The 12,655-nt window shown below is 44.4% G+C and overlaps 1 protein-coding gene across 1 annotated transcript in view; it reads left to right on the top strand.

The window, feature by feature from the left end:
* LOC135050615 (keratin, type II cytoskeletal 80-like) overlaps positions 1 to 12,655 on the top strand; it is a 117,731-nt gene that overhangs the window by 69,711 nt on the left and 35,365 nt on the right. The window contains exons 4-5 of the mRNA XM_063957056.1: positions 8,372 to 8,467; positions 10,078 to 10,242. Of these exons, the coding sequence (XP_063813126.1) occupies positions 8,372 to 8,467; positions 10,078 to 10,242 (261 nt within the window). The remainder of the gene's footprint in view (positions 1 to 8,371; positions 8,468 to 10,077; positions 10,243 to 12,655) is intronic.

The raw sequence follows: 12,655 nt of genomic DNA, 5'->3' as shown, positions 1-12,655 counted from the left end.
CGTGATCACATCACACATAGCCGCTCCAGTGGACAAAATGGTGTTGGACCACCATTAAATTGCGGTTACAGCTGCTGGGCTGCCTGGTCAGCATGCTGGTTGGCCTTGCCCTGTAATGGGCGGCCCGCAGCATGAGAAATAATGGATTGCAGATTCTGCTTTTTGGGATACGGTCATTAGATCGACACAGCTTAGGTCGACAGTCATTAGGATGACCACTGAAGGTCGACATGCATTAGGTCGACATGGTCAATATATCAACATGGTCATTAGGTCAACATGTACTAGGTCGACAGGTCAAAAAAATTTAATTTTTTGGAATTTTTTATGCTTAACGATCCACGTGGACTACAATTGGAACGGTAACCTGTGCCGAGCGAAGCAGCTAGAAGCATGGCGAGCGAAGCCAGCCATGCAAAGGGACACGGTGCACTTATTGGGGTTCCCCGTCACTTTATGAAGAAAACGGCACCAAAAAAAGGGAAAAAAACCATGGCAACCTTTTGACCTGTTGGGCTAGTACATGTCAACCTAATGACCATGTCTACCTATTGTCCCTGTTGACCTAATGCATGTCGACTTTCCATGGTCGATCTAATGACTGTCGACCTAAGTTGTGTCTACCCAACGACCCATACCCTGCTTTTTAGCAGAATCTGCAATCCAACTTGAATAACCCCCAATGAACGGTTGGTGCAGCAGAATAGCCTTGTAGCAGCATTCAGAATGAATTGTAGTGGTGAGACTGTGTATTGGGGAAGACCAGTAAGAAGACTATTGCTATAATCAATGCGGGAGATAATGAGAGCATGGATTCGAGTTTTTGCAGTGTCTTGTGTAAGGTATGGTTGTATTTTGGATATGTCGTTTAGATGCAAGTAGCATGATTGAGTCCTATTGGAGAAAGAGTGCTATATAAATAAAATTATTATTATTATTATTATTATTATTATTATGACTGAAATCCGAAAGAGCTGATTAGTTTGCCAAGAGATGTGGTATAGATTGAGAAACACATCTGTATATCTCTGTTCATCTTATCAGATTTTCTTCTCAGATAAATTTAAGCCTGACTTCCAAGTTAATCAGATCTATAAATGCCCTTCAACCTAAAGATATTTAGGAGGTGGGTGTATTGTAGGTGCTGGAGGAGCTTCAGAGACTTGTCTCCTCTGGTGGCACCATGACTGCTCATTCATTTTCTGCTAGACTGTATATGTGTGCAGCTATCTCAGTAGTAACCCCAGCATGTTTCTCTCCACTTTCCTTCTCTACTTCAGATAAGACTTTGCTTTTCCAATGACTTGTTATAATGAGTTTCTAGGACTGAAGTGTGGAGATGTCAGTGCAGGCTAGACAAACACTTTGGGGTATATTTACTAAGGTCCCGATTTTGACCGAGATGCCGTTTTTTCTTCAAAGTGTCATCTCGGTAATTTACTAAGCAAAAATCACGGCAGTGATGAGGGCATTCGTAATATTTTTGAAATCCTAGGAAAAAATCACCAATCAATACACCATCGGTCAAATACGCCTGCAATTTGGTAGAAATCGGGAATTTACTAAAAAGTGCAAAACACAAACACTGCCGACAATAGCCAAACACTGCCGTGATGAAATACAAATCGTGAAAAAGTGCTAAAAAAAAACAGACCTGCTTTTTTATCCCGTGTTTGTATAGGCATGTATTTCAGTGGGAAGGGGTGGCGCTACATTGTAACACTGCCGTGTGCCACCTGTCATACAGTACAGGAGCACACAGCCGATCAGGAGGGTGCCACAACGTGGCGCTCCCTGATTGGCTGAAGAAACCCACTTAGACATCAGTCAGAGTGGGTTTCTGAGATTCGGGGAAAGGGGTCCCATGTGAAAACATGGGTCCCCTTTCAGTTCGTGGTTGGGTATCAGTTTTTTTATTTTTTCAAGTACGTGGATTACAAAAGGATTACAAGCAGAGGAGCCTTCAACCATGGATTATGTGAGTATAATTTTTTCTACAGGTACACCATGGATTCTACTGGAGAAGAGGACCGACCTGCGTGGGAACATAGGTAAGTATGTATGTATGTTGGTGTGCATGTATGTATTAAAGTTATACTTTCAAGGTGTGTGTGTGATGTCTTTATTGGGGTATTTTTTTAGTAGTAGTACTACAGGTACCAGCGGGCCCGTTTTTCCGCCGCATGCTGGTACTTGTGGTTCTCCAAGTACCAGCTTGCGGGGGAGGCTTGCTGGGACTTGTAGTACTGCTACTAAAAACAATATCAAACACTTTGAACAAAGGCTATCAGCCCCCCAACCGCAGCCCATTGGATGGGGGGGACAGCCTCTGGCTTCACCCCTGGCCCTTGGGTGGCTGGGGGGGGGACCCCTTGATTGAAGGGGTCCCCACTCCCCCAGGGTACCCCGGCCAGGGGTGACTAGTTGGATATTTGATGCCACGGCCGCAAGGCACTGTATAAAAGTGACCCCCGGCTGTGGCATTATCTGTCCATCTAGTGGAGCCCGGTGCTGGTTTCAAAAATACGGGGGACCCCTACGCTTTTTGTCCCCCGTATTTTTGGAACCAGGACCAGGCGCAGAGCCCGATGCTGGTTGTTTAAATATGGGGGAACCCCTGTCCATTTTTTCCCATATTTCTGCAACCAGGATCGGCTCATTTGCCTTAGGAGGGGGGACCCCACGCAATTTTTTTTTTACATTTAAACTTTTTTTTTTTTTTTAACAAAGTGCACAATGAAGCCCAGCACGGATCTCTCAGATCCGGACGAGATTCATTGTATTAAAGTCGGCAGTGTTTTACAAGTCACTCACGTAAAACACTGCCAAAAAAAACGAATGACATCGACATCGGAAAACCCGAAAATGCAGAATACGGCAGCTTAGTAAATTAGTCGGAATCAATTCAAAAAGTTGCATATTTACACTTTCGATGTCATTCGTGATTGAACTTTGACCTCAAACGGGAAAATACGAATCTTAGTAAATTTACCCCTTTATGTCAGACTTCCGGGGTGGCCGACTATATTTAGCAATAATTTGCATTTGATACAATAAAAATACATCACAAAGAATCGAATAAGCAAAATATATCTTAAGTGCATACACACTGGGCAAAAACGTTTTTGCACAGTGTATATGCACAGTGATGATGGCTGACATCGCTAGGCATAAAATCGCTCAGTGCATACATACTGAGTGATTTCCCACCCTGACCAGCGATGTCAGCGGGGGTGAGCGGCTTTCCATAACAGGACGCTATGGAAAGCCGTCCACCCCGCCATTCATCTGCTGGTAATACCAGCAGATGAACGGCGGCCACCAGCGATGATGCCGGGGCGCGCATCAGCACTCAGCGCTCATCACCGGGGCATATACACTGGGTAATTTTGAGCTGAACGCAGCTCAACACACCAAAAATGAGCTGCTTTCAGCTCAAAATCGCCCAGTGTGCCTTTATTCTTCCCGGTATGCCTTGTGCACCTGCTGGGTGCACTTAATAGAGCATTCAAAGCACATATCATGTAACATAAAAATACAATAGTAACATAAGTACTGTGTTAAAGACATTCCCAATGTTCCCGCTCTCTACTAATTTAGGCAAAAACTAAGAAATTGAAATGAATGGATGGGGTGTCCTAAAATAGGAAAAGGCTAGACACAGGGGTCCCGAGAAGGGGGGAAGGCTGGGGGGGTGGATACTAATTACCCATGCCCACTTTTCAGCACTGTGCATATTATTTTTTCAGAGGGGGACATGGCCACACTTCCCAGATTTGGCCACACCCTCAGTACTTTGGCCCCGTTCAACTCTCAGCAGCCCTGGCTGTACGTCATTAATCTTTTGCATCATGCTTATTTCCAGCTGGACCCACAAATCCACTAAATATCACACACAGGGGGTGATGTACTAAGCCTGAAAAGTGATACATTTCACAGTGATAAAGTCAGGGCCGGATTAAGCCTTGGGGGTGCAACTTTAGACAGGGGGCACCATTGAAGGGGGGGCTGTATATAAGATTGTGCATACCTCCCAACATGACCTATTCCAGGAGGGACAAAATGCTCTTTACATGGACTTCTTTTTCTAGATTGTGTATATTAAATGTAGCCCATTGGTGTATATTAGATGTAAACTAATAGTTTAATAATGCCTGGATACTGTTTATAGCTCCACCTAATTGAAAGACAACTATTTTATAAAATGTTCTTGTAGTGGAATAAAGACAACTTTAAGAACAACCTTAAAATACACACAGAAAAATAAAATCTATAATTTATCTTGTCACATGCAAAAATAGCAGCAGCATCTGTACTACGTACACATTGGGACAGGACTCAGGAGGACTGTGTGTCTCTCAATAGATAACAAGTTACACGGGACTCAGACACCCAGGTGTGGAGAAAGCTGTAAGTGACACAGGAATCTCACCCTGTGTCACTTACAACTCTCTCCACCCTCTATCTCTCCTCTGATTGGGAAGATCAGTAGATAGTTCATGAAATCTGATACTCCTGTGTCTCTGCCTGTACTGCATTCTGTCCTGCTTGCATTCTAGCTGTCTGGTTCTGCTGCTGGATAAGAGGGAAAGCTAGTGATGTCAGTGTGCCATGGCCAGGGGCCCCCCTGACAAAGGGGGCCCCGGGGTACAGTATGCCCTGCACCCTCCCCTTAATCTGGCTATGGATAAAGTAACAGCCAACTAGCTCCTGTCATTTTTCAAACCCAGCCTGTAACATGGCAGCTAGGAGCTGATTGGCTGGTACTTTATCACTGTGAAATTTATCACTTTTCAAGGCTTAGTACATCTTCCCCTGTATAGTGTTTTTGCTGTCCCAAGAAGTGGAATGTGGTTCTGCTCAGTAGACTGTGCGCGAGGCAGACCTATAGATGCATTTGCACAAAATGAAATGTTCTGCCTACTTATACATTTCACTGATTACTCTTTTATATGCAAAATGAAAGCACCAAAGCATTCTTTAAGATAAAATAAAAAAGGGTCACTTTTGGAAAGCCACACAATAAAGGGTAAAATACACCGTGTATTATAATGGCTCTGTATATCAAGATGGCTCCATATATCACCTGGCCACAGATCCATTATTTGCCTTGGACAATAACCAATTTTTCTAAAATGATTGTTCCTTTTATTAATTTACATAGCACAAAAGCATAGCGGACAAAGGCTTTGCAGGTGATGTACCGGAGGACTAGTACAGTACCACAGGCATCCCTTACATCTATAGTCTGAAATTGTAGCATGTTATCAACAAAAGCTTAATAAGTTGCTACAAACGACATCCCCATTAGAGAAATTGAGATTTTGGGACTGAGGGGGTCATTCAGACCTGATTGCAGCGATTTTTGCTGCCCTGCAATCAGAAAGTTGCTGCCTACAGGGGGAGTGTATTTTTGCTGTGCAAATGTGCGAACGCATGTGTAGCAGAGCTGCACAAACTGATTTTGTGCAGTATCTGCGTAGCCCAGGACTTACTCAGCCTCGATCACATCAGCCTGTTCAGGACGGGATTTGACGTCAGACACCCGCCCTTCAAACGCTTGGACACGCCTGCGTTTTTCCAACTACTCCCTGAAAACGGTCAGTTGACACCCATAAACGCCTTCTTCCTGTCAATCTTCTTGAGATCGGCTGTGCAAATGGATACTTCATTAAATCCATCACCCAGCAACGATCCGCTGTGTACCCGTACGACGCACCTGTGCATTGCGGTGCATACACATGCGCAGTAATGACCTGATCGCTGCGCTTCAAAAAACGGCAGCGTGCGATCAGGTCGGAATGGGGCAGGGACTGATGTGAATGGCCAAATATTCTCTGTAAAGTGCTGCAGAATATGTGTGCGCTGTAGAAATAACTGGTAATGAATAAATAAATTAATAAATATACTGAGATTGGATCATAACATCAGCTTCTTATCTGCTAGAGATATACAGTAATGGGACTGATTCTGAGATGGAAGGAAAGCAAAAGAAAAGGTGATCGCAGCAGCTGAGTAAGTCAGACCTACTCAGAAACTGCACAAACTAGTTTTGCAGTGCTCGGCTGCACAGGCGTTCACACACTTGCAAAGCTAAAATACACTCCCCAGTGGGCGGCGACTATTTATTTGCACGGCTGCAAAAAGTAGCTAGCGAGCGATCAACTCGGATTGACCCCCTATAGTCCATATCACATGTATACACACACATTCATGCTAGGCTTAATTTTTTGTTGGTAGCCAGTTAACCTGCCAGTATATTTTTGGATTGTGGGAGGAAACCGACGCAAGTATGGAGAGAATATACAAACGCCACACAATTAGGACCATGGTTGGAATCGAACCCATGACCTCAGTGCTATGAGGCAGTAATGCTAACCATTACACCATCCGTACCACCAGTATATAATGACTTTTCTTAGGGGCCTATTTATCATTGATATTAGCGCCTAGGATTGCAATGCAGAACGCGATTACATCGGTTGAATGTATCACCCGGCACATACAGGGACAGAGGCTCATAAAGGAGCCCATCCCTGCGTTGTGCAGAGTGTGCTGCCGGAGCTCCTGTGCATGCACAGTCACCCTAACCACCATGCACAGTGGTAATTTCCGGCTGAGGGTTCTTGGCGAACCCTTGACGGAACTACATCCCCGATCTGGCTACAACAAGGGCTGCGGCAGCGGTGGCTGTGGGGACCAATATCTGGAATGCTTTGCTTTCTGGATATTGGTCAATCTGCCAGCATTGCATCATTCATAGAAACCATTGGGGGATGCGGCTACCTGTGGGAATGGAGAGATCACAGCAGGTAACGCAGATCTGCTGTGGTCCCTCCTTCATACATTGAGGGGATTCTTAATTTTTGTGGCTTTACCCAAGTATAGCAAGTATAGTTTGATAAATGGGCCCCTTAATCTTCCCTCACACTCACTCCCAACTCCAGTTATCTTTTCCTATCTATATCTACTTTTCTCTGGGGGTAGGTTCTATGCATGAATTTTATTTATAATATATTAAAATTAAATATGCACTTGAATTAGCATTATTAGGGAAAAGGGACATTCTTAATTAGGGTAAATCCAGATAAGTATTGTTTTCATGGACTGACCAAACTTTATGGGCGTCCTTGTATCCTAGGCAGTGTCGGACTGGGGCATGAAGGGCCCACTGGGGAAATGCAGTGGTAGGGGCCCATGTTTAGAGGCTTGGCAAACCATTAGTGCATGGTCTGGGCCCCTTGATAAATAATATATATAGTAAATACTGCTAGTGAATACATGATAGTGTACCAGATTAATAACAGCAATGCACTGTAGTGAATACACCATAGTCCTGTGTAGTATAAGGTAACCTATGTATAGTGTATAACTCAAGTGCTCAGTCTGGAACCTGATCCCTAGAGGAGGGGGTGGGCCCCCAGCCAGTGGGGCCCACCGGTGGTTTCCCCTGTACCCCTGTGGGCCAGTCCCACCCTGATCCTAGGTAAAAATAAATGGTAGTCAAGGACAGTTGTTGGTTTTTTTTTTTTTCTTGACAACAGTCATTACTCATACTAAGGTTCCAAAAATGTTGGAATACCTTCAATCATTTCACAATAATTGTATTCATCGTATGTGTCATACTATAAAAGCCGTGAATCGAAATGGAATGCTTGTTGTAGACACAAAATGTTTTTAAACAATGGGACCTGCGAATACAAAGCACAAAGAAAGTGTATTGTGTACACTATAGAGTCAGAGTATTATAAAAGGAAGAAAAAAAAGGGACACACCTCCTAACATCTTAAGTTGCCACAAAAAGACTTGTGCAACACACACAGCTATGGACACGAGAAAGTACTAAAGCACAAACTGATTCCTAGGATGCATCGTTCTTTAAATAAAGCCTACAACACTTTGATATGTAATAAGAGTATTAATACTTATGTATATATCTGTGTATATACAAGGAGGACAATATGGGTAGAAGAATGCCAAGTGGAATGGGGTCTAGAGCGGGGACAATTTGCAGTTTGCAGGTGCTATGTTTTAGTGACTGAATATTATATGCTGTATATTATAGTATGTCGGAGGAATCCTATCCATTGGTATTAGAAGTGTTTTATTGTTGTTATTTTTTTTTAGCACTGATAAAAACTGACATTTGATTGACATTTGGTCAGCGTTTTTATTCATGGTTTGGGTTTTTTTTTAAAAGCATTCTAGAAATGATTGTAGGTTTTCCCATGCATTTAAACAAGGCAAATGCCAGGTAAGAGAACAAGCAGTTTTCCTACAAACTGATGTAAAATGTATAATTCAAAGCCAGTGTGTGTGTGTGAACTTAACCAGCTAGTAGTCTGATCACGTATGTGCTTACTGTGTGCAGGACGTGGACACCTGCAGTTTGGACCGCACGGAACTGGAATTCAAACAGCGGGAGATGAAAGGGATAATTGAGCTGATGAAATCTGTCTATGAGCAGGTGGGTCAGAGGCTACTCTTTGTTCTTACACCAATGGGCCACTTTGTGAACCACTGTGGGCAAAGGGAAGTGTACATACTGTTCCACGAAGAAAGAGAGCACGCAGGAATGAGACGCATGCAATACTGTCATCACTCACAGCCAGCATTCCTGCGCACTGAGCCTTGTACACACATGTAGAGTGTCCCTTCACAATCATCAACCCCACTATGACGTGATCTCTGCCACCTATACCAGCCTCATTACTGTACTTTATATTGCTGTGACCAACATGACTCAATTTGTGTGCACTATTACATAAAATGACATTTATGCGGTATGGGCCTCATCCTGAGTTTGTCGCCTCCATGGATTCTTTTGCATCCGCCCGTGGCAGCCTACTTATTAGCCCATGCTAATACGAGTATCTGTGTACCAGCGTGCATATGAGATCACTCTTTTTCCTGCCCCAGCCATCATTAGTATCTGCACTTGCACCCACCCCATGATGGGTGCAAAATATCCGTGCCTCCCACCTCCTTTCAGACAGGTTCCGGATGATAGGTTGACCGTAAATAGGTCGGCAGTCAATAGGTCAACTAAATATGGTCAACATGCATTAGACCGACAGGCGCAAAAGGTTGACATGTAAAAGGTACACAGTGCTTAAGGTCGACAGGTACAAAATGTCAACAGTTTTAAATAGTTGGTATGACACTGATTGACACAAATATGGTTGACACAAGTGTTTTTTATATTTTTTTAATTCAACTTTTTCATCATTTACCATCCACGTGGACTTTTAATGTGAATAGCAACCTGTGCCGAGCGCAGCAGTACACTTTTTGGGGTCACATGTGGTTTAAAATGGCAAATGTCACACAAAAAAAAACTTGTGCTGACCCTTTATGTGTTGAACATTACTATGTCAACCTTTTGACAGTGTCGACCTTTGTACCTGTCATTTCTTTTCAGGTGTCTACCATTTACATATGGACCTATTGACACTATCGACCTACTGACCGTGTCGACCATATGGGTGGGCCTACTGACTCAAATGAATTATGGTCGGCCTAATGATCCACATAGCTTCCAGACGCCTCAAACAAACATAGAAGTCCAGCTACATGCATATGTATCTACTGTCATTGAAGTCACGGGAGACACTTGATTGTTCGGATAGTTCCCTGCACCACCAGGAGAGTTGGTACCCCTCTCATATCCTACCCGCTTCCTAGTGAGGCAGGCAGGATAGAGAGATAATCGTGGGTCAGTATGGATGGACAGGGGTAAAATGATGCGATAATGACATACACGCCTGTCCCCCAACGTGCCCAGCAGCTTCTCCTCTCCAGGCTTCTCCTGGAGAGAGGTATATAGAAGTGGCAGCTATGGGTGCATGCCCATGATACTTCTACAATGGCTGCACTTGGGATACGACTCTCACAGAGCTACCTACTGCTGCAGATGCATCATGTGATTGACGCACAGACGACTCAGCATCAGGCCATTTATGTGCAGACTGTCGATAGTAAGTAGCAAAGTGAGGTGCAGGTTGTATATAAAAGCACCGATCTTCAACATAAGCTACAGTATTTGACATTTAATATGTGCTTGGCTTGTTTGTAAAGGAACTAAAAGAAGTGATGGAGGAATCTGAGGACATATCAGTGTATCTGAACATGGACCAAGGCTGTCCGCTAAACCTGGAGAGCGTGGTCCAGGAGGTGAAGGAACGCTATGAGACTATAGCAGCTCGGAGTCGTGCGGAGGCGCAGGCACTCTCCAAGAATAAGGTAATCGCTATACATACACAAACAATGCACTATGAAAGTCTGATGATATCTAGATCTGGGATGTGATCTGGAAATACAGCCTGTAGAACTGTGAAACTGAGGAAGAGAGAAACAAATAGAAATAAAGTATTTCTGCTGCTCTGTGATACTGTCAAACATTTGATCATTTAATGTCATGGTCACTAAGAAACTCTTCCTACTAAAATTGTGAGGAATTCTAATAAAGCCATTCTGAAATGAAATCTCATCGAGGTTTGAGGTGGGTGGGGGGCTACTCTCCAGAAAACCCAAAGGCCCAATCATTTTGGATAATAAAAACCTAAATAAAGACAGGAAGGAGGCATATGTATCAAAGCATGCTGGGAGATAAACTACCAACCTGTCAGCTGCTGACATTTTTCAAACACAGGCTGTTCTTTATCTCTCTCTGCAAGCTTTGATACGTATGCCCCATAGTTTTGCAAGCACACAACTAGAGATGAGCGGGTTCAGTTCTCAGAGAACCGAACCCCCCAAACTTCACTACCCGAGCCCGTATCCGAGTCAATCACGGGTTTTCCTGCCTGACTCGGAAACCAGAACGAGGCAAAACGTCATCATCCCGCTGTCAGATTCTCGCAGGGTTTGGATTCCATATAAGGAGCCGCGCGTCCCACCATTTTCACTCCGGCATTGGAGAGTCTAGAGAGAGGACGTGTCTCCGTCGGGTGGTCTTCAGTATGCCGAATGTTGGGATCCCGACGCACAGTATACCGGCGCCGGGATCCCGACACCCGGCATACCGACAGTTATTCTCCCTCGTGGGGGTCCACGACCGCCCTGGAGGGAGAATAAATAGTGTGGGGCTCATTTGCTCTCGCCACACTGTCGGTATGCCAACGGTCGGGCTCCCGGTGCCGGTATGCTGGTCACCGGGAGCCCGGCCCCCGGCATACCATACTACACCCGTCTCCGTCCTCAGTGTACTGCATCAGTTCAGTGTTAGTGTCTTGTGCTGCATCAGTCCAGTCACAGTGGTTGTGTCCTCTGCTGCCATATGTCTAGTGCTGCTGTTTAAGTCCAGTCCATTGCAGTGGTGCTGTGTTGTGCTGCATCAGTTCAGTTGTGCTGCATCAGTTCTGTGTTGTGCTGCATCAGACCAGTCACAGGGGTGGTGTCCTCTGCTGCCATATGTCCAGTGCTGCTGTATAAATACAGTCCATTGCAGTGGTGCTGTGTTGTCCTGCATCAGTACAATGGTAGTGTCTTGTGCTGCATCAGTCCAGTCACAGTGGTGGTGTCCTCTGCTGCCATATGTCCAGTGCTGCTGTATAAATCCAGTCCATTGCAGTGGTGCTGTGTTGTCCTACATCAGTCCAGTGGTGGTGTCCCTGTGCTGCTGTATATGTCCAGTGGTACTGCCGTATATGTCCAGTGATACTGCCGTATATGTCCATTGGTACTGCCGTATATGTCCATTGATACTGTCGTATATGTCCAGCGTTACTGCCGTATAATTCCAGTGATCCTGCCGTATAATTCCAGTGATCCTGCCGTATAATTCCAGTGGTACTGGCGTATAAATCCAGTGATCCTGCCATATAATTCCAGTTGTACTGGCGTATAAATCGAGTCCAGTGATACTGTCGTATATGTCCAGTGATACTGCCGTATATGTCCATTGATACTGCTGTATATGTCCAGCAGTACTGCCGCATAATTCTAGTGATCCTGCCGTATAATTCCAGTGATCCTGCCGTATAATTCCAGTGATCCTGCTGTATAATTCCAGTGGTACTGGCATAGAAATCCAGTGATCCTGCCATATAATTCCAGTGATCCTGCCATATAATTCCAGTGATCCTGCCGTATAATTCCAGTGATCATGCCATATAATTCCAGTGATCCTGCCGTATAATTCCAGTGGTACTGGCGTATAAATCCAGTGATCCTGCCATATAATTCTAGTGGTACTGGCGTGAAAATCCAGTCCAGTGATACTGCCGTATATGTCCAGTGATACTGCCGTATATGTCTATTGATAATGCCGTATATGTCCATTGATACTGTCATATATGTCCAGCGGTACTGCCGTATAATTCCAGTGATCCTGCAGTATAATTCCAGGGTTCCTGCCGTATAATTCCAGTGATCCTGCTGTATAATTCCAGTGGTACTGGCATATAAGTCCAGTGATCCTGCCATATAATTCCAGTGATCCTGCCATATAATTCCTGTGATCCTGCCGTATAATTCCAGTGGTACTGGGGTATAAATCCAGTGATCCTGCCATATAATTCCAGTGATCCTGCCGTATAATTCCAGTGATACTGCCGTATATGTCCAGTGGTCCTGCCATATAATTCCAGTGATCCTGCCATATAATTCCAGTGATACTGCTGTATATATAATCCGCTTTGCAACAGGGTATATA

Source organism: Pseudophryne corroboree, chromosome 2, assembly GCF_028390025.1.
Source record: "Pseudophryne corroboree isolate aPseCor3 chromosome 2, aPseCor3.hap2, whole genome shotgun sequence".
Taxonomy (NCBI): domain Eukaryota; kingdom Metazoa; phylum Chordata; class Amphibia; order Anura; family Myobatrachidae; genus Pseudophryne; species Pseudophryne corroboree.
This window is presented reverse-complemented; position numbering and strand designations above follow the sequence as displayed.